General features: G+C 43.7%; 1 protein-coding gene across 5 annotated transcripts in view; it reads left to right on the plus strand.

The window, feature by feature from the left end:
- nme7 (NME/NM23 family member 7) overlaps window positions 1-22,715 on the plus strand; it is a 115,932-nt gene that overhangs the window by 11,271 nt on the left and 81,946 nt on the right. For 4 of the 5 annotated variants that reach the window (XM_036940834.2, XM_090184740.1, XM_036941823.2 and 1 more), the window contains 2 exon segments: window positions 8,565-8,731; window positions 11,481-11,591. In XM_036940834.2, the coding sequence (XP_036796729.2) occupies window positions 8,565-8,731; window positions 11,481-11,591 (278 nt within the window). 5 annotated transcript variants of the gene reach the window in all.

The following is a 22,715-nucleotide window of genomic DNA, read 5'->3' on the forward strand; positions in this document are numbered from 1 at the left end:
GTGGTGTAGGCAGGCCAGGGGCTGAGTGTGGGGAGGATGCTGATATAATCACACGGTCCTGTGGTGTAGGCAGGCCAGGGGCTGATATAATCACACAGTCCTGTAGTGTAGGCAGGCCAGGGGCTGATACTAATCACACGGTCCTGTGGTGTTGGCAGGCCAGGGGCTGAGTGTGGGGAGGATGCTGATATAATCACACTGTGTCCTGTGGTGTAGGCAGGCCAGGGGCTGATATAATCACACGGTCCTGTGGTGTAGACAGGCCAGGGGCTGATATAATCACACAGTCCTGTGGTGTAGGCAGGCCAGGGGCTGATATAATCACACAGTCCTGTGGTGTAGGCAGGCCAGGGGCTGATATAATCACACGGTCCTGTGGTGTTGGCAGGCCAGGGGCTGAGTGTGGGGAGGATGCTGATATAATCCCACGGTCCTGTGGTGTAGGCAGGCCAGGGGCTGATATAATCACACGGTCCTGTGGTGTAGGCAGGCCAGGGGCTGATATAATCACACAGTCCTGTGGTGTAGGCAGGCCAGGGGCTGATATAATCACACGGTCCTGTGGTGTAGGCAGGCCAGGGGCTGATATAATCACACGGTCCTGTGGTGTAGGCAGGCCAGGGGCTGATATAATCACACGGTCCTGTGGTGTAGGCAGGCCAGGGGCTGATATAATCACACGGTCCTGTGGTGTAGGCAGGCCAGGGGCTGATATAATCACACGGTCCTGTGGTGTAGGCAGGCCAGGGGCTGATATAATCACACGGTCCTGTGGTGTAGGCAGGCCAGGGGCTGATATAATCACACGGTCCTGTAGTGTTGGCAGGCCAGGGGCTGATATAATCACGCGGTCCTGTGGTGTAGACAGGCCAGGGGCTGATATAATCACACGGTCCTGTGGTGTAGGCAGGCCAGGGGCTGATATAATCACACGGTCCTGTGGTGTAGACAGGCCAGGGGCTGATATAATCACACGGTCCTGTGGTGTTGGCAGGCCAGGGGCTGAGTGTGGGGAGGATGCTGATATAATCCCACGGTCCTGTGGTGTAGGCAGGCCAGGGGCTGATATAATCACACGGTCCTGTGGTGTAGGCAGGCCAGGGGCTGATATAATCACATGGTCCTGTGGTGTAGGCAGGCCAGGGGCTGATATAATCACACGGTCCTGTGGTGTAGGCAGGCCAGGGGCTGAGTGTGGGGAGGATGCTGATATAATCCCACGGTCCTGTGGTGTTGGCAGGCCAGGGGCTGATATAATCACACGGTCCTGTGGTGTAGGCAGGCCAGGGGCTGATATAATCACACGGTCCTGTGGTGTAGGCAGGCCAGGGGCTCATATAATCACACGGTCCTGTGGTGTAGGCAGGCCAGGGGCTGATATAATCACACAGTCCTGTGGTGTAGGCAGGCCAGGGGCTGATATAATCACACAGTCCTGTGGTGTAGGCAGGCCAGGGGCTGATATAATCACACGGTCCTGTGGTGTAGGCAGGCCAGGGGCTGATATAATCACACGGTCCTGTGGTGTAGGCAGGCCAGGGGCTGATATAATCACACGGTCCTGTGGTGTAGGCAGGCCAGGGGCTGATATAATCACACGGTCCTGTGGTGTAGGCAGGCCAGGGGCTGATATAATCACACGGTCCTGTGGTGTAGGCAGGCCAGGGGCTGATATAATCACACGGTCCTGTAGTGTTGGCAGGCCAGGGGCTGAGTGTGGGGAGGATGCTGATACTGATCACACTGTCCTGTGGTGTAGGCAGGCCAGGGGCTGAGTGTGTGGAGGATGCTGTTATAATCACACGGTCCTGTGGTGTAGGCAGGCCAGGGGCTGAGCGTGGGGAGGATGCTGTTATAATCACACGGTCCTGTGGTGTAGGCAGGCCAGGGGCTGAGTGTGGGGAGGATGCTGATACTAATCCCACGGTCCTGTGGTGTTGGCAGGCCAGGGGCTGAGTGTGGGGAGGATGCTGATACTAATCCCACGGTCCTATGGTGTTGGCAGGCCAGGGGCTGAGTGTGGGGAGGATGCTGATACTAATCCCACGGTCCTATGGTGTTGGCAGGCCAGGGGCTGAGTGTGGGGAGGATGCTGTTTCTTTAGATATATTTCTACTCTCCCTTTTTAATCTTACATATTGTCCTCTGTCTGAGCTTCAGCCTTGTACGATGTAGAATCTGTATTTTGCGTACACAGAAGTTACTTAAAATATACTAAACAAAAATATAAACGCAACATGTTAAGTGTTGGGCCCCTGTTTCATGAGCTGAAATAGAAGATTCCAGAAATGTTCCATACTCACAAAAAGCGTATTTCTCTCAAATGTTGCTGTGGGACCTTATATACTGTAGATAAGTGTGTGCCTTTCCAAATCATGTCCAATCAATAGAATTCACCACAGGTGGACTCTAATCAAGTTGTAGAAACATCTCAAGAATGATCAATGGAAACAGGATGCACTTGAGCTACATTCTGAGTCTCATAGCAAAGGGTCTGAATACTTACATAAGGTATTTCTGTTTTTTATTTGTAATACATTTGATTATTTTTTTGCTTCTTCATTAATGGAGTATTGTGATGTCATTATGGGGAATTGTGATGTCATTATGGGGAATTGTGATGTCATTATGGTGTATTGTGATGTCATTATAGTGTATTGTGATGTCATTATGGGGAATTGTGATGTCATTATGGTGTATTGTGATGTCATTATGGGGAATTGTGATGTCATTATGGGGAATTGTGATGTCATTATGGTGTATTGTGTGTAGATTGATGAGGAAAACATTTCATTTAATCCATTTTATAATAAGGCTGTAACATAACAAAATGTGTAAAAAGGGAAGGGGTCTGAGTACTTTCCGAATGCTCTGTAAATACCCTGACTGTTCCCTTCAACATCAATGTTGCAACATGTAAATACCCTGACTGTTCCCTTCAACATCAATGTTGCAACATGTAAATACCCTGACTGTTCCCTTCAACATCAATGTTGCAACATGTAAATACCCTGACTGTTCCCTTCAACATCAATGTTGCAACATGTACAGTGCCTTGCGAAAGTATTCGGCCCCCTTGAACTTTGCGACCTTTTGCCACATTTCAGGCTTCAAACATAAAGATATAAAACTATATTTTTTTGTGAAGAATCAACAACAAGTGGGACACAATCATGAAGTGGAACGACATTTATTGGATATTTCAAACTTTTTTAACAAATCAAAAACTGAAAAATTGGGCGTGCAAAATGATTCAGCCCCTTTACTTTCAGTGCAGCAAACTCTCTCCAGAAGTTCAGTGAGGATCTCTGAATGATCCAATGTTGACCTAAATGACTAATGATGATAAATACAATCCACCTGTGTGTAATCAAGTCTCCGTATAAATGCACCTGCACTGTGATAGTCTCATAGGTCCGTTAAAAGCGCAGAGAGCATCATGAAGAACAAGGAACACACCAGGCAGGTCCGAGATACTGTTGTGAAGAAGTGTAAAGCCCGGATTTGGATACAAAAAGATTTTTAAGCTTTAAACATCCCAAGGAGCACTGTGCAAGCGATAATATTGAAATGGAAGGAGTATCAGACCACTGCAAATCTACCAAGACCTGGCCGTCCCTCTAAACTTTCAGCTCAGACAAGGAGAAGACTGATCAGAGATGCAGCCAAGAGGCCCATGATCACTCTGGATGAACTGCAGAGATCTACAGCTGAGGTGGGAGACTCTGTCCATAGGACAACAATCAGTCGTATATTGCACAAATCTGACCTTTACGGAAGAGTGGCAAGAAGAAAGCCATTTCTTAAAGATATCCATAAAAAGTGTTGTTTAAAGTTTGCCACAAGCCACCTGGGAGACACACCAAACATGTGGAAGAAGGTGCTCTGGTCAGATGAAACCAAAATTGAACTTTTTGGCAACAATACAAAACGTTATGTTTGGCGTAAAAGCAACACAGCTGAACACACCATCCCCACTGTCAAACATGGTGGTGGCAGCATCATGGTTTGGGCCTGCTTTTCTTCAGCAGGGACAGGGAAGATGGTTAAAATTGATGGGAAGATGGATGGAGCCAAATACAGATTTGTTAAAAAAGTTTGAAATATCCAATAAACGTTGTTCCACTTCATGATTGTGTCCCACTTGTTGTTGATTCTTCACAAAAAAATACAGTTTTATATCTTTATGTTTGAAGCCTGAAATGTGGCAAAAGGTCGCAAAGTTCAAGGGGGCCGAATACTTTCGCAAGGCACTGTAAATACCCTGACTGTTCCCTTCAACATCAATGTTGCAACATGTAAATACCCTGACTGTTCCCTTCAACATCAATGTTGCAACATGTAAATACCCTGACTGTTCCCTTCAACATCAATGTTGCAACATGTAAATACCCTGACTGTTCCCTTCAACATCAATGTTGCAACATGTAAATACCCTGACTGTTCCCTTCAACATCAATGTTGCAACATGTAAATACCCTGACTGTTCCCTTCAACATCAATGTTGCAACATGTAAATACCCTGACTGTTCCCTTCAACATCAATGTTGCAACATGTTAGTTTAATGTTTAAACTACTTTGTTTACAAGTCGGATCTCTAGCTGACACCATTACTACCAGGCATTGATCCTACAGGTCTCTAGCTGATACCTTTACTACCAGGTATTGATCCTACAGGTCTCTAGCTGATACCTTTACTACCAGGTATTGATCCTACAGGTCTCTAGCTGATACCGTTACTACCAGGTATTGATCCTGCAGGTCATCTCTGATACCTTTACTACCAGGTATTGATCCTGCAGGTCTCTAGCTGACACCATTACTACCAGGTATTGATCCTGCAGGTCTCTAGCTGATACCTTTACTACCAGGTATTGATCCTACAGGTCTCTAGCTGATACCTTTACTACCAGGTATTGATCCTACAGGTCTCTAGCTGATACCGTTACTACCAGGTATTGATCCTGCAGGTCATCTCTGATACCGTTACTTCCAGGTATTGATCCTGCAGGTCATCTCTGATACCTTTACTACCAGGTATTGATCCTGCAGGTCTCTAGCTGATACCTTTACTACCAGGCATTGATCCTACAGGTCTCTAGCTGATACCGTTACTACTAGGTATTGATCCTGCAGGTCATCTCTGATACCGTTACTACCAGGTATTGATCCTGCAGGTCTCTAGCTGATACCGTTACTACTAGGTATTGATCCTGCAGGTCATCTCTGATACCGTTACTACCAGTTATTGATCCTGCAGGTCATCTCTGATACCGTTACTACCAGGTATTGATCCTGCAGGTCTCTAGCTGATACCTGTACTACCAGGTATTGATCCTGCAGGTCATCTCTGATACCTTTACTAACAGGTATTGATCCTGCAGGTCATCTCTGATACCTTTACTACCAGGTATTGATCCTGCAGGTCATCTCTGATACCTTTACTAACAGGTATTGATCCTGCAGGTCTCTAGCTGATACCTTTACTACCAGGTATTGATCCTGCAGGTCATCTCTGATACCATTACTACCAGGTATTGATCCTGCAGGTCTCTAGCTGATACCTTTACTACCAGGTATTGATCCTGCAGGTCATCTCTGATACCATTACTACCAGGTATTGATCCTGCAGGTCTCTAGCTGATACCTTTACTACCAGGTATTGATCCTGCAGGTCATCTCTGATACCATTACTACCAGGTATTGATCCTGCAGGTCATCTCTGATACCTTTACTACCAGGTATTGATCCTGCAGGTCATCTCTGATACCTTTACTACCAGGTATTGATCCTGCAGGTCATCTCTGATACCATTACTACCAGGTATTGATCCTACAGGTCATCTCTGATACCTTTACTACCAGGTATTGATCCTGCAGGTCATCTCTGATACCTTTACTACCAGGTATTGATCCTGCAGGTCATCTCTGATACCTTTACTATCAGGTATTGATCCTGCAGGTCATCTCTGATACCATTACCAACAGGTATTGATCCTGCAGGTCATCTCTGATACCATTACTAACAGGTATTGATCCTGCAGGTCATCTCTGATACCGTTACTACCAGTTATTGATCCTGCAGGTCATCTCTGATACCTTTACTAACAGGTATTGATCCTGCAGGTCATCTCTGATACCATTACTACCAGGTATTGATCCTGCAGGTCATCTCTGATACCTTTACTACCAGTTATTGATCCTGCAGGTCATCTCTGATACTGTGACTACCAGTTATTGATCCTGCAGGTCATCTCTGATACCTTTACTAACAGGTATTGATCCTGCAGGTCATCTCTGATACCTTTATTACCAGGTATTGATCCTGCAGGTCTCTAGCTGATACCTTTACTATCAGGTATTGATCCTGCAGGTCATCTCTGATACCTTTATTACCAGGTATTGATCCTGCAGGTCTCTAGCTGATACCATTACTACCAGGTATTGATCCTGCAGGTTATCTCTGATACCTTTACTACCAGGTATTGATCCTGCAGGTCATCTCTGATACCATTACTACCAGGTATTGATCCTGCAGGTCATCTCTGATACCTTTACTACCAGGTATTGATCCTGCAGGTCTCTAGCTGATACCTTTACTACCAGGTATTGATCCTGCAGGTCATCTCTGATACCGTTACTACCAGGTATTGATCCTGCAGGTCATCTCTGATACCTTTACTACCAGGTATTGATCCTGCAGGTCTCTAGCAGACACCTTTACTACCAGGTATTGATCCTGCAGGTCATCTCTGATACCATTACTACCAGGTATTGATCCTGCAGGTCATCTCTGATACCTTTACTAACAGGTATTGATCCTGCAGGTCATCTCTGATACTTTTACTACCAGGTATTGATCCTGCAGGTCATCTCTGATACCGTTACTACCAGGTATTGATCCTGCAGGTCATCTCTGATACCTTTACTACCAGGTATTGATCCTGCAGGTCATCTCTGATACCATTACTAACAGGTATTGATCCTACAGGTCATCTCTGATACCGTTATTACCAGGTATTGATCCTGCAGGTCATCTCTGATACCTTTACTACCAGGTATTGATCCTGCAGGTCTCTAGCTGATACCTTTACTACCAGGTATTGATCCTGCAGGTCATCTCTGATACCTTTACTACCAGGTATTGATCCTGCAGGTCATCTCTGATACCTTTACTATCAGGTATTGATCCTGCAGGTCATCTCTGATACCTTTACTACCAGGTATTGCTCCTGCACCTCATCTGTAGCTGACACCTTTTCTAACAATTATTGTGTCAATGTAAAACTTACACAAGACAATTCACAGAATAGTCCATTTAAAGAAATGTAGCCTATTTGTTTACTACATTTAGCTAACATTATATAGTTCATCCAGATATGCTTACCTTTGCCTCAAATCGTCAGTCTTGTTCAGATCATCATGGTATTTGTAGTTCTTTATGATAGCCACATTAGCAGGTAATTAGCATTTCATTTGGGGGGGATAAATGCAGGCTAATATATTGATAAAAGTCACCTTGTCCAAGAGATTTACAGGGTAAGTCTACACGAAACACAGCCCTTATTTGAAGTGTTTCTAAAATCCCCTTTGGGGAAAAATGTATGGTGGAAAAACGATTGGAACCATTTCCTTGTTTGACCACTAGGTTTTATGGGTGTTATGACTCATACTGTGGTACTCTATTGAAGAAACTATCAGCTCATGTCTCTCTGCATAAAACAAGTCATGTTTTTTTTCCTCAGTGAATGCTCAGGTCTTGAAATGCTCAGGTCTTGAAATGCTCAGGTCTTGAAATGCTCAGGTCTTGAAATGCTCAGGTCTTGAAATGCTCAGGTTTTGAAATGCTCAGGTTCTGAACTGCTCAGGTTCTGAACTGCTCAGGTTCTGAACTGCTCAGGTTCTGAACTGCTCAGGTTTTGAAATGCTCAGGTTTTGAAATGCTCAGGTTTTGAAATGCTCAGGTCTTGAAATGCTCAGGTCTGGAAATGCTCAGGTCTTGAACTGCTCAGGTCTTGAACTGCTCAGGTCTTGAAATGCTCAGGTTTTGAAATGCTCAGGTTTTGAAATGCTCAGGTCTTGAAATGCTCAGGTCTTGAAATACTCAGGTTTTGAAATGCTCAGGTCTTGAAATGCTCAGGTTTTGAAATGCTCAGGTTTTGAAATGCTCAGGTCTTGAAATGCTCAGGTCTGGAAATGCTCAGGTCTTGAACTGCTCAGGTCTTGAACTGCTCAGGTCTTGAAATGCTCAGGTTTTGAAATGCTCAGGTTTTGAAATGCTCAGGTCTTGAAATGCTCAGGTCTTGAAATACTCAGGTTTTGAAATGCTCAGGTCTTGAAATGCTCAGGTCTGGAAATGCTCAGGTCTTGAACTGCTCAGGTCTTGAACTGCTCAGGTCTTGAAATGCTCAGGTTTTGAAATGCTCAGGTTTTGAAATGCTCAGGTCTTGAAATGCTCAGGTCTTGAAATACTCAGGTTTTGAAATGCTCAGGTCTTGAAATACTCAGGTTTTGTGTTACTTTTATTTGGGCCTGCTAGAAATGTTATTTTGTTTTCTTTCCAGTTTGATGTGAAGAACCAGCGAACCTTCCTGAGGCGGACCAAATACGATGAGCTTCACCAGGAGGACCTGTTTGTTGGAAACCGTGTGAACGTGTTCTCCCGTCAACTCGACCTGATTGGATATGGAGACCAGTATACAGGAAACAAGCTCGGCAGCAAGAAAGAGAGGTATTTAACGTTTGTATGTATGTTGCTGTGGTGGTGCAAAATCTCTGTAGAACGTCCTCACACCAGCAAAGGGGCCTGATGAGCTGAACATAATCAATGGGATTTACAAAGCAAACATCCCCATTCTTAGTCTTCGACATACTTCTTCTTCTCTGGAGCCCTCCTCCTACACCGTTTAAGCTAGAAACGCCATTCAAACTTTAAAAACGTTGCAGATGGATACGGAATATTGTTTTGTCTGCAACTTTTTTTTTTTACATCTTTTATACTTTTGAAGTGATATATAAATATATTTTTGTCCTCTATCCGCTTACATGACATTTCCTTAAGATTTCAAAAAGGCCTCATTGTGACATCGTCACATCCAACTTTCCGTTCACTGTAAATGCAACAATGCAACTCTTGACACAAATCAACTACTTTGGTCCACTTTGGAACAACAGACAAAACGTTATAGCATTCACTAATCTACTACTCAAATCTGGCGTTTTGAACAAAATCTTAGTCTGATGAAAAGTTACAGCTTTTTTTAGTGACCACATCAACAACATTTTCTGTATTTTTTTTTTATTTTATTTTTTGCAAACAACAAGAGTTTTAACAAAACGTTAGAGGGTATGAAATCTTCTTCTATTCAAATGTGTTCGCGGATCCAATATATCCACTCCGGATCTATACTGAACAAAAATATAAACGCAACATGTAAAGTGTTGGTCCCATGTTTCATGAGCTGAAAGAAATGTTTTCTGAAATTTTCCGTACACACAAAAAAACGTATTTCTCTCAAATGTTGTGCACAAATGCTGATTAAACAGCATGATCATTACACAATGATTATTACACAGATGCACCTTGTGCTGGGGACAATAAAAGGCCACTCTAAAATGTGCAGTTTTGTCACACAACACAATGCCACAGATGTCTCAAGTTTTGAGGGAGCGTGCAATTGGCATTGTCGTTGTAGAGAATTTGGCAATATGTCCAACCGGCCTCACCACCACAGACCACATGTAACCACACCAGCCCAGGACCTCCACATCCGGCTTCTTCGTCTGTGGCATCGTCTAGGGGGGGAATGGCTGTGCCGTTGCCCAGTCATGTGAAATCCATAGATTAGGGCCTAATGAATTGTAACTTGTTGCCCTTATATTTCTATTCGGTATAAGGATTGATTGAATATGTCCGTAAACACACCACCCACCACCCAAACGTCTACCGTTTTGACCTCTCCCCCAACAAGTCAGACAAAAACATAGAGGGATTGACATATTCCCCTACTTCAAATCCCAAAACAGATTAGGCATAGTGTCTACCAATCTGTAGATGTTTGAGTAATCCTTCAACTGCTCTCTTTCCAGCCGTAGTAACGGCATGTCAGAAGTTAGCAGATTAACAACAGCTGCAAATTCCTATGAAACTACATCATGTTTTGAATCTAGTGAAGACGTTTTGTGGGTCAACGTGCAGTATTTATTTAGTATTTAAGCTCAGTATCTTTTTGCTTGTTTCTCACACGTCTTTAAGCCATATAAGGGAGCAGTGTTGCTAGGTTAATGGGATTCTAATTCAAGACTCCAATTTCATATTCACCACTTTTTTTTTTTGTGACTCTGTCAGGGAACTGGCACAAAGATTTTCAACCAAGACCACAGTTCTCACTCCCATGGATAATAATAAACCAATATTCAGAATTCCTGTACATCTAGTTAATCTGTCCATCAAATATGGGTTCTTCCCCAATGCTTGGAAGTCTGCTGCAGTGCTACCTGTTTTAAACACTGGTGGAAAATGACCGACCTATAGGCATTCTTCCAGTGGTATGAAAAGTAGCTGAAAGACGGATGGCTGATCATCTGACTGATCACCTCATTCAGGGCAACTCCTTACAGCAAATGGTTGAACTAACCATTCAACTGAAACAGCCACTAGCTATATTCTGGAGTACATTAAATCTAAACTGGACATAGGTGGTGAAATCAGTCTGTTTGGATCTGAAAAAAGGCCTTTGATTCTGTGAATCATGAGGTCCTCTTATCCAAACTATCCTCCCTTAATGTGTCCACTGAAGTCATTAGTTGGATGTATTCCTATTTGACAAACGGAAGTCAAACCGTTCGTTTGGGGGACACTCAGTCGGACTCTCTTTACAATAACATTGGGGTCCCACAAGGGTCAATATTAGGCCCCCTTCTGTTTACCATCTATATAAATTATCTCCCACTTGCTTGCCCACAAGTTAACATGCAGACGATACAGTTCTGTATGTACACGACAAATAAAAAATCGACAACTAACAAGTTAACTAAAGCTATGGTACATGTTCCTAAATGAATGACTAATTCTTGCATGTATTTAAATATTGACAAGACTGCTTGTATGTACTTCTCTAAGAAATCATTTGATCCTTCACAACCAGCTGTTCTGGTTAATGTAGGATAATCTGAACGCTATGTCTAACTTCAGGTATCTCGGAGTCATTTTGGACTCCCAACTTGACATTTTCAGAAACATGTGAAGAAGGTGGTTAAACACGGTTAAGTTTGGATTATCCAACTTTAGATTTATCAGACCTTTCCTTCCTCTGGATGCTACCAAACTATATATTATGTGATCTTCTCGCAGCTGAGATATTGCCTGGTTGTGAGAGATGTGATGTACTGAACACTAAAACCCAGGTTTTCAATCCACATGGCACACAATGTACAAAGCATGTCTGTCTCTCTCTCTCTCTCCCATTGTTTTCCTGCAGAACTCTTGCTATGATAAAACCAGATGCAGTCAACAAGATGGGAGACATTCTACAGATGATCAATGACGCCAACCTGATCCTAACCAAAGCCAAAATGACAAAGCTGACATGGTAAAGGTCAAAGTTATTATTTCAGCTGAGAGACGCAGGTGACTGTCTAGGTGGGGCTGATGATTATTGCATTGTCAATAAGCTCAGTTACATATGGCTGTAGTCTGTAATGTGTCCAGTGTTAATGACAGGGTTTGTTGTCAGATGGCCTCCCAGGCCTGGGGCTGCTGGGCTACTATTTCTAGAGCTGCACCCACTCAGAGATGTGTTTTAAAGTGAAAGAACAAAAGCTTTCTTTTTCTCAATTCATAACTCCATGTCTCCTTTACCCGGAAGGTCACTCTGAGGTAAAGCTACATTAGTATGAAAAGAGCTAAGTTCCAGTATTCCACGACTATCTTTCCGTTCCTGAGGGTGACAGTGAAGGACAATAGAGTGAGAGATGGGAATATACAATTTTGAGAGAAATGTGATATGTGCCACAGACAGCTCGTTCTGCCAAGTGCCAAAGCTCCTCCCATTCAAAGGTAGGGGGTGGGCTTGATTATTCACACATGTCAGAAACATATGGCGTGCCAGGGGACCTGGGCTGTGTTATTACCTGTTGTCAACATATGGTGTGCCAGGGGACCTGGGCTGTGTTATTACCTACAGTCAGCATATGGCGTGCCAGGGGACCTGGGCTGTGTTATTACCTGCAGTCAACATATGGCGTGCCAGGGGACCTGGGCTGTGTTATTACCTGCAGTCAACATATGGCGTGCCAGGGGACCTGGGCTGTGTTATTACCTGTTGTCAACATATGGCGTGCCACGGGACCTGGGCTGTTACCTACAGTCAACATATGGCGTGCCAGGGGACCTGGGCTGTGTTATTACCTACAGTCAACATATGGCGTGCCAGGGGACCTGGGCTGTGTTATTACCTGCAGTCAACATATGGCGTGCCAGGGGACCTGGGCTGTGTTATTACCTGCAGTCAACATATGGCGTGCCAGGGGACCTGGGCTGTGTTATTACCTGTTGTTAACATATGGCGTGCCAGGGGACCTGAGCTGTGTTATTACCTGGCGACCTGTAGTGAGGTTACCTATAACGTTAGCAGGCAGCAAAAGGCTCTCAGTGTTAGATTGCAAACAAAGCAGAAAGGTTGTCTGTGTGTAAGAATAGTTTGTCCTCTGTCTACGTTCTTTCCGTCCGGAGGTGAGTTTGTAATACATTACCGTGCAATTTGATGCCTCATGTGGTTTGCCAGTAATATCCTATCCTCCTCACTAGGGCTGGCACAACCCTGTAACTGACAGTTCGGGATAAAGACTGTCATGAAAATTAAAATGACTGTACTAACCTTTTATTGCAACAAACAGCTGACTGAAGACGGGACAGGCATTCGTAACGTTTGAGTCCGTTTCTGTGATAACAACGTGATGAAACTCGGCTGCCACTTGCTGAAACAAGCAAGGTGTAGAAGACGATGAATAGAATGAACTTGGAACCTCTAACCCTGGCGATTTGACTGGTAAACTGATGGCCCCGCCAGTCCAACCAGCACGCCATCATCGACTTGAATAGGGACGTCCGTTCTATTCATTCTAAACCCTCTTCCTCGAAGCTGCCCATGTCCCTTATTGTTGTTGATGTGGTTGTTACTGACAGGAAGCCCCTCCTCCTCGAAGCTGCCCATGTCCCTTATTGTTGATGCTGTGGTTGTTACTAACAGGAAGCACATGGCTGAGCTGGAAGGCAGCCACAGTTTGTCCTTATTTAAAGGATCAAGCTGATCCTAACTGTTATAGGCCAATTTTTATTTTGCCCTGTTTATCAAAAGTGTTGGAAAATCTTGTTAATAATCAAATCAAATGTTATTTGCCACATACACGTGGTTAGCAGATGTTAATGGTCACATACACATGGTTAGCAGATGTTAATGGTCACATACACATGGTTAGCAGATGTTAATGGTCACATACACATGGTTAGCAGATGTTATTGGTCACATACACGTGGTTAGCAGATGTTAATGGTCACATACACATGGTTAGCAGATGTTATTGGTCACATACACGTGGTTAGCAGATGTTAATGGTCACATACACATGGTTAGCAGATGTTAATGGTCACATACACATGGTTAGCAGATGTTATTGGTCACATATACATGGTTAGCAGATGTTATTGGTCACAAATACATGGTTAGCAGATGTTAATGGTCACATACACATGGTTAGCAGATGTTAATGCGAGTGTAGCGAAATGCTTGTGCTTCTAGTTCCGACAATGCGGTAATCTAACAATTCCACAACAACTACCTTATACACGCAAATCTAAAGGGATGGAATAAGAATATGTACATATAAATATGTGGATGAGCGATGGCCGAGCGGCATCGGCAAGGTGCAGTAGATGGTATAAAATACAGTATATACATGTGATATGAGTAATGTAAGATATGTAAACATTATTAAAGTGGCATTATTTAAAGTGACATTGTTTAAAGTGACGAGTGATCCATTTATTAAAGTGGCCAGTGATTGGGTCTCAATGTAGGCAGCAGCCACTCAGTGTTAGTGATGTCTGTTTATCAGTCTGATGACCTTGAGATGGAAGCTGTTTTTCAGTCTCTCGGTCCCAGCTTTAATGCACCTGTACTGACCTCGCCTTCTGGATGGTAACGGGGTGAACAGGCAGTGGAACTGACTGGCTTTCTCGATGTCTATAGTATTCTCTCCGGTAGGCAATCTTGTTTCCGCTCAGGTTATGGCTGTGTCACTGCTAGGGTTGCAAAGGGTCGGAAACTTTCCTGTGAACTTCCTGGAAATGTTCCATGCAAAGTTATGGAAGGTACAGCTCACAGTAACAGTGAACCTTTTTTTGTGGGAAACACATAAGGCAATTCTAGGTCTTTGGGCATATTTTGGTTAAACTATCCCCAATTCAATAGAATTTCAACCCTCTGCATGCACAGTGCTGAGTCCATCACATTTACAGCTGATTCTCAAGATCTTGCACACTAATGAGATGCTATTGAGCCCACACTACTACACTGTCTGCTCCAAGGACTACATGCTTTCTGGTGAGTTTTGATTACGAGACTGGGCGGGGTGAATTTATTTTATATGGCACATATGCTTTTGTTGTTAACTAATAAATAGTAGCCTACAGCAAAGTGTGTTTAAATCATTTCTAACTTGTTTCTGCTCGTTAGTTTTTGCTACCATGTGGGGTTTAGCTTCCTTGAGCCTGCTAACTGAGGAGTGTTAATTCACCGGTTTACATACGTTTAATTTGAAAACATTTATCTTACAAAGGAGTTGTTTAATCTAACTGCTTAACTATTTATCTGTACATGGAATTGTATTTGGGGGTTTTTAAACTTATTTTTTTTCTAATCTTTACAGGAAAATGCCATGGGCACTATCTGATGTGTGGAGACATTTCACTGCAGCTAATGTAGAAGGAAAAGCTGTGTACATTTGCAAATACTGTGCCAAATCATATGTGAAGAATGCAACAAAGATGCAGAATCATCTGGCCCAGTGCATAAAGTTCCCTCAGCGCTCACAACAAGCAACCTCTGACAAAAGTCCCTCTACTTCTATTCGAGGTGAAAAGGATGAATCAGACACCTTATCGATAGCAACAGCTCATGGTCCTCCTGGAATCAGAAGGTTTTTGACTCAATAGAGGAAGGCAGTCAGAGAAATGCTGATGAATGTCTTGCTCGAGCTGTGTATGCAACTGGTTCACCTCTGATGCTCACAGGCAATGTGTATCGGAAGAGATTTCTGAATGTTCTTCACCCAGCATACACCCCTCCAACCAGAATGCTTTATCTACTCATTTGCTGGATGCAGAGTTCAACAGAGTTCAAGCGAAGGTCAAGCAAATCATAGAGAAAGCAGACTGTATTGCAATCATCTCTGATGGGTGGTCGAATGTTCGTGGGCAAGGAATAATTAACTACATCATCTCCACCCCTCAACCAGTATTCTACAAGAGCACAGGCAAGGGACAACAGACACACCGGTTTCTACATTGCAGATGAGCTGAAGGCAGTCATCAATGACCTTGGACCACAGAAGGTATTTACACTGGTGACAGACAATGCTGCGAACACGAAGGCTGCTTGGTCTAAAGTGGAGGAGTCCTACCCTCACATCACACCCATTGGCTGTGCTGCTCATGCATTGAAACTGCTCCTCAAGGACATCATGGCACTGAAATCAATGGATACACTCTACAAGAGAGCCATGGCAATGGTTAGGTATGTGAAGGGTCATCAAGTTATAGCAGCAATATACCTCACCAAGCAAAGTGAGAAGAATAAGAGCACTACATTGAAGCTGCCCAGCAACACCCGTTGGGGTGGTGTTGTCATCATGTTTGACAGTCTCCTGGATTGGAAGGAGTCTCTCCAAGAAATTGCCAAATCACAGTCTGCGATACGGACAGCCCCACCAAGAGGATCCTCCTGGATGATGTATTTTGGGAGAGAGTGGTAAGCGGCCTGAAACTCCTGAAACCTATAGCATTGCAGGGATTGAGGGAGACCATGCCATCCTGTCTGATGTTCAGACTCTGCTCCCAGATGTAAGAGAAGGAATCCGTACTGCCCTGCCCACTTCACTGTTGATCCAAGCAGAGGAAACTGCCGTTCTGAAATACATCAAAAAGCGTGAAGACTTCTGCCTGAAGCCAATACACGTCACAGCGTACATGTTGGACCCCAAGTATGCTGGCCAGAGCATCCTGTCTGGTGCAGAGATGAACAAGGCCTATGGTGTCATCACTACCATGTCTCGCCACCTCGGCCTGGATGAGGGCAAGGTTCTTGGCAGTCTGGCGAAGTACACTTCCAAGCAAGGGCTTTGGGATGAAGACGCAATATGTCAGTCGTGCCAACATATCTCATCAGCCACATGGTGGAAGGAACTTTGTGGATCTGAGGTTCTTTCCCCTGTTGCCTCCATCATCCTCCAAATCCCACCAATATCAGCCGCCTCAGAGCGCAACTGGTCCTTGTTTGGGAACACACACACCAAAGCACGACCAATACAAGGGTTGAAAAATTGGTGGCCATCTGGGCAAATTTGAGGCTTTTTGAGCCTGACAACGAGCAAGGTTGGAAAGTGACAGTGAAGATGAGGCCTCAGAGTCTGATGTTCAAGAGGTGGACATTGAGGAGGTCCAGGGAGAAGACATGGAAGCCTGAGAGGAAGACAACCAAAGATTTAGTTTCTAGACTATAATTTTACAGATGTATGTTGAAAATGTTTTTGGGAGATGCGATGGATCATTGGAGATCATTCAATATTCAATATCATTCAATATTCCCTTTTGTTGTTCAGTGAAATCATCCCATGTGAAGAGTCAACTCATTTAATTAAAGTTCAATTCGTAACTAAATTGTTTTTTAAAATTTCTATTGGAAGGATTTAATAATTTGCAAATGTCTACTTATGATAAGTTAAAAGGTTTATGTTTCTGTCTCCATATATGGTAAATATATCCAATGCAAAAAAAACATCTACATTTAAATGGTATTGATATTAATTTGCATATGTTTCCATTAATTCTCATATATTCCCGTTAATTCCCACGGAATGTTTCCACCTCTGAATATTCCCCAAAATGTGCAACCCTAGTCACTGCAACCTTAAAGGCCCTCAATGATGTCCCCTCTGTCCTTGATTCTAAGCAATAATGTGCTGCTATATTTATTGACTTGGCCAAAGCTTTTGATACGGTAGAACATTCCATTCTTGTGAGTCGGCTAAAGAGTATTGGTGTTTGAGTGGTCTTTGGCCTGGTTTGCTAACTACCTCTCCCAAAAAGTGCAATGTGTAAAGTCAGTACCCCAAGGCTCGATCCTAGGCCCCATGCTCTTCTCAATTTACATGAACAGCATAGCTCAGGCAGTAGGACGCTCTATCATCTATTTATACTCAGCTGGCCCCTCCCCGGATTTTGTGTTAAATGCTCTAAAACAAAGCTAGCTTAGTGTCCAACAAGCTTTCTCTGCCCTTAACCTTGTTCTGAACACCTCCTAAACAAAGGTAATGTGGTTCTGAAAGAAGCAACCCTCATTCTCCACATCACCTGTTCTGCCAGTCAAATTCTGTTAAAGGTCCCCAAAGCACATACATCCCTTGGTGGCTCTTCCTTTCAGTTCGCTGCAGCTAGTGACTAGAACGAGCTGCAACAAACACTCCCACTGGACCGTTCTATCTCTATATTCAAAGACTCAATCATGGACACACTTAGTGACAGTGGTGGCTGCTTCGCGTGATATGTTGTTGTCTCCTTTTTGCTGCTTGTGCTTCTAGTTCCAACCATGCAGTAATAACCAACGAGTAATCTAACCTTACAATTCCACAACTACTACCTTATACACACAGGTGTAAAGGGATAAAGAATATGTACATAAAGATATATGAATGAGTGATGGTACAGAACGGCATAGGCAAGATGCAGTAGATGGTATCGAGTACAGTATATACATATGAGATGAGTAATGTAGGGTATGTAAACATTATATTAAGTGGCATTGTTTAAAGTGGCTAGTGATACATGTATTACATAAAGATGGCAAGATGCAGTAGATGGTATCGAGTACAGTATATACATATGAGATGAGTAATGTAGGGTATGTAAACATTATATTAAGTGGCATTGTTTAAAGTGGCTAGTGATACATTTTCTACATCAATTTCCATTATTAAAATGGCTGGAGTTGAGTCACTATGTTGGCAGCAGCCACTCAATGTTAGTGGTGGCTGTTTAACAGTCTGATGGCCTTGAGATAGAAGCTGTTTTTCAGTCTCTCGGTCCCTGCTGTGATGCACCTGTACTGACCTCGCCTTCTGGATGGTAGCAGGGTGAACAGACAGTGGCTCGGGTGGTTGTTGTCCTTGATGATCTTTATGGCCTTCCTGTGACATCGGGTGGTGTAGGTGTCCTGGAGGGCAGGTAGTTTGCCCCCGGTGATGCGTTGTGCAGACCTCACTACCCTCTGGAGAGCCTTACAGTTGTGGGCGGAGCAGTTGCCGTACCAGGCGGTGATACAGCCCGACAGGATGCTCTCGATTGTGCATCTGTAAAAGTTTGTGAGTGCTTTTGGTGACAATCCAAATTTCTTCAGCCTCCTGAGGTTGAAGAGGCGCTGCTGCGCCTTCTTCACAACGCTGTCTGTGTGGGTGGACCAATTTAGTTTGTCCGTGATGTGTACGCCGAGGAACTTAAAACTTAATACCCTCCACTACTGTCCCGTCGATATGGAAGGGGGGGTGCTCCCTCTGCTGTTTCCTGGAGTCCACGATCATCTCCTTTGTTTTGTTGACGTTGAGTGTGAGGTTATTTTCCTGACACCACACTCCGAGGGCCCTCACCTCCTCCCTGTAGGCCGTATAGTCGTTGTTGGTAATCAAGCCTACCACTGTTGTGTCGTCCGCAAACTTGATGATTGAGTTGGAGGCGTGCATGGCCACGCAGTCGTGGGTGAACAGGGAGTACAGGAGAGGGCTCAGAACGCACCCTTGTGGGCCCCCAGTGTTGAGGATCAGCGGGGTGGAAATGTTGTTGCCTACCCTCACCACCTGGGGGCGGCCCGTCAGGAAGTCCAGTACCCAGTTGCACAGGGCGGGGTCGAGACCCAGGGTCTCGAGCTTGATGATGAGTTTGGAGGGTACTATGGTGTTGAAGGCTGAGCTGTAGTCGATGAACAGCATTCTCACATAGGTATTCCTCTTGTCCAGATGGGTTAGGGCAGTGTGCAGTGTGGTTGCGATTGCGTCATCTGTGGACCTATTGAGGCGGTAGGCAAATTCGAGTGGGTCTAGGGTATCAGGTAGGGTGGAGGTGATATGGTCCTCTTTATGTAGTGTTGTCTTAGGTCTTTATGTAGTGTTGTCTTAGGTCTCCCTCTATGTAGTGTTGTCTTAGGTTTTTATGTAGTATTGTCTTAGGTCTCTCTTTATGTAGTATTGTCTTAGGTCTCTCTTTATGTAGTGTTGTCGTAGGTCTCTATGTAGTGTTGTCTTAGGTCTCTCTTTATGTAGTGTAGTCTTAGGTCTCTCTTTATGTAGTATTGTCTTAGGTCTCTCTTTATGTAGTGTTGTCTTAGGTCTTTATGTAGTGTTGTCTTAGGTCTCTCTTTATGTAGTGTTGTCTTAGGTCTCTCTTTATGTAGTGTTGTCTTAGGTCTCTTTATGTAGTGTTGTCTTAGGTCTCTCTTTATGTAGTGTTGTCTTAGGTCTCTCTTTATGTAGTGTTGTCTTAGGTCTCTCTCTGTCTAGTGTTGTCTTAGGTCTCTCTTTATGTAGTGTTGTCTTAGGTCTCTCTTTATGTAGTGTTGTCTTAGTTCTCTCTTTATGTAGTATTGTCTTAGTTCTCTCTTTATGTAGTGTTGTCTTAGTTCTCTCTTTATGTAGTATTGTCTTAGTTCTCTCTTTATGTAGTGTTGTCTTAGGTCTCTCTTTATGTAGTGTTGTCTTAGGTCTCTCTTTATGTAGTGTTGTCTTAGTTCTCTCTTTATGTAGTGTTGTCTTAGGTCTCTCTTTATGTAGTGTTGTCTTAGGTCTCTCTTTATGTAGTGTTGTCTTGGGTCTCTCTTTATGTAGTGTTGTCGTAGGTCTCTCTTTATGTAGTATTGTCTTAGTTCTCTCTTTATGTAGTATTGTCTTAGTTCTCTCTTTATGTAGTGTTGTCTTAGGTCTCTCTTTATGTAGTGTTGTCTTAGGTCTCTCTTTATGTAGTGTTGTCTTGGGTCTCTCTTTATGTAGTGTTGTCGTAGGTCTCTCTTTATGTAGTGTTGTCTTAGGTTTTTATGTAGTGTTGTCTTAGGTCTCTCTTTATGTAGTATTGTCTTAGGTCTTTATGTAGTATTGTCTTAGGTCTCTCTTTATGTAGTGTTGTCTTAGGTCTTTATGTAGTGTTGTCTCTTGTCATGATGTGTGTTCTGTCCTATGTTTCCATTTATTTTGAATCCCAGGCCCCTGTCCCTGCAGGAGGCCGTTTGCCCTTTTGGTAGGCCGTCATTGTAAATAATAATTTGTTCTTAATTGACTCGTTAAATAAAGGATACATAAATACAAATAAAGCAGAGACAATAAAGATCCATTTTGCCTGGGGGGCCTGGGGGGGCCTTTGTGTGCACTTCTGGTAATCCCATATACCCCAGTATGCTACAGAAACAGTATGAACAGATGGGTACCTCCTAAACCTTCTGCAAGGACGTGTCCGCACTTACCAGTGAGGTGATGCTTTTTTTAAATGAGCAAACTGTACAGTTTTTATATTTCCACTATATCTGTGGCGATATCAACCTACAGCCCTGATCCCATTTCAGAACAACTGACTTGACAATGTGGTATTTGAAGGACAGAGGAGGATGTTATTTTTTCATTGTTTGGAGGCCGACTATTTCACCTGAGATCAGAGGGTGGCAGCACCACTCCTTACAATCACACAACACACACACACACTCACTCACAACACACACTCGCTCACACCGCCTCAGTGACTTGGATGTTTACACAAGACCAAAGTAGGTTGTGTCCTCTCCTGCTTAGACTATGAAATCGCTGTCTAATAGAATGAGAATCAATGAGAAATTATGATTGTGGTGTAAGTAGCTGCTATTGAAATGTCTGGGTTTTTAAAGGTGATAGGAATCTGTAGTACTGCAGCTGGCTAGGGGGCATCAGATTGGAGGGTTGGTGGGGATCATATTTCCAACATGCAATTGAAATGGAAAATGCTGATTTTGCTCATCTTTCCTCTCATTTTGAAATGATTGACAGGGAAGGTTTTACAGATGCATTTTCATATGTGATTTTCAGAAATCTAGATTTTAGAATATGATTGTGATTCGTCCTTTTTTTTTCAGACATTTTCTTAAAATATTTTTAGTAATTTTGAATTACAAATAATTGTTTTGTAGGACTGGCTTTTCATATTTTCAAACTGTTCGTCTAAACAATAAAGAGAAGGATTCCCTCATTTTTTACACCTGGAACATTTGAGTTTGTAGCTTGTTATGAGAACAGGGCACAGAGCTGAAAAAAGCCCCCAAGGTCATCTTTTATTATTCTGTGGTAGGCAGCTCGCTTCTGGAGACATGGGGTAAAAACATGGCCGCGCTCTACCAGCTGTAACACAGCTACAATAACTAGAATGTCTCTCAATGTTTCTTTTGACGGAGTGTGCAGAATTAAACCGTAATATAATGAGAAAGGAGAGGAATGTCAGTGACTTGTCTGTGTCCTCTGGTGGGGGTGTGGTTGGGTCTGTGTCCTCTGGTGGTGGTGTGGTTGGGTCTGTGTCCTCTGGTTGTGGTGTGGTTGGGTCTGTGTCCTCTGGTGGTGGTGTGGTTGGGTCTGTGTCCTCTGGTGGTGGTGTGGTTGGGTCTGTGTCCTCTGGTGGTGGTGGTGTGGTTGGGTCTGTGTCCTCTGGTGGGGGTGTGGTTGGGTCTGTGTCCTCTGGTGGGGGTGTGGTTGGGTCTGTGTCCCAAATGGCACCCTATTCCCTATATAGTGCACAACTTTAGACCAGAGCCCTATTCCCTATATAGTACACTACTATAGACCAGAGCCCTATTCTCTCCATAGTGCACTACTTTAGACCAGAGCCCTTTTCCCTATATAGTGCACTACTTTAGACCAGAGCCCTATTCCCCTATATAGTGCACTACTTTAGACCAGAGCCCTATTCCCTATGTAGTGCACTACTTTAGACCAGAGCCCTATTCCCCTATATAGTGCATTACTGTAGACCAGAGCCCTATTCCCCTATATAGTGCACTACTTTAGACCAGAGCCCTATTCCCCTATGTAGTGCACTACTTTAGACCAGAGCTCTATTCCCCTATATAGTGCACTACTTTAGACCAGAGCCCTATTCCCTATGTAGTGCACTACTTTAGACCAGAGCCCTATTCCCCTATATAGTGCATTACTGTAGACCAGAGCCCTATTCCCCTATATAGTGCACTACTTTAGACCAGAGCCCTATTCCCCTATGTAGTGCACTACTTTAGACCAGAACTCTATTCCCCTATATAGTGCACTACTTTAGACCAGAGCCCTATTCCCTATATAGTGCACTACTTTAGACCAGAGCCCTATTCCCTATATAGTGCACTACTATAGACCAGAGCCCTATTCCCTATATAGTGCACTACTATAGA

The sequence above is a fragment of the Oncorhynchus mykiss genome, chromosome 1, assembly GCF_057628025.1.
Source record: "Oncorhynchus mykiss isolate SJ-2025 chromosome 1, ASM5762802v1, whole genome shotgun sequence".
NCBI lineage: Eukaryota > Metazoa > Chordata > Actinopteri > Salmoniformes > Salmonidae > Oncorhynchus > Oncorhynchus mykiss.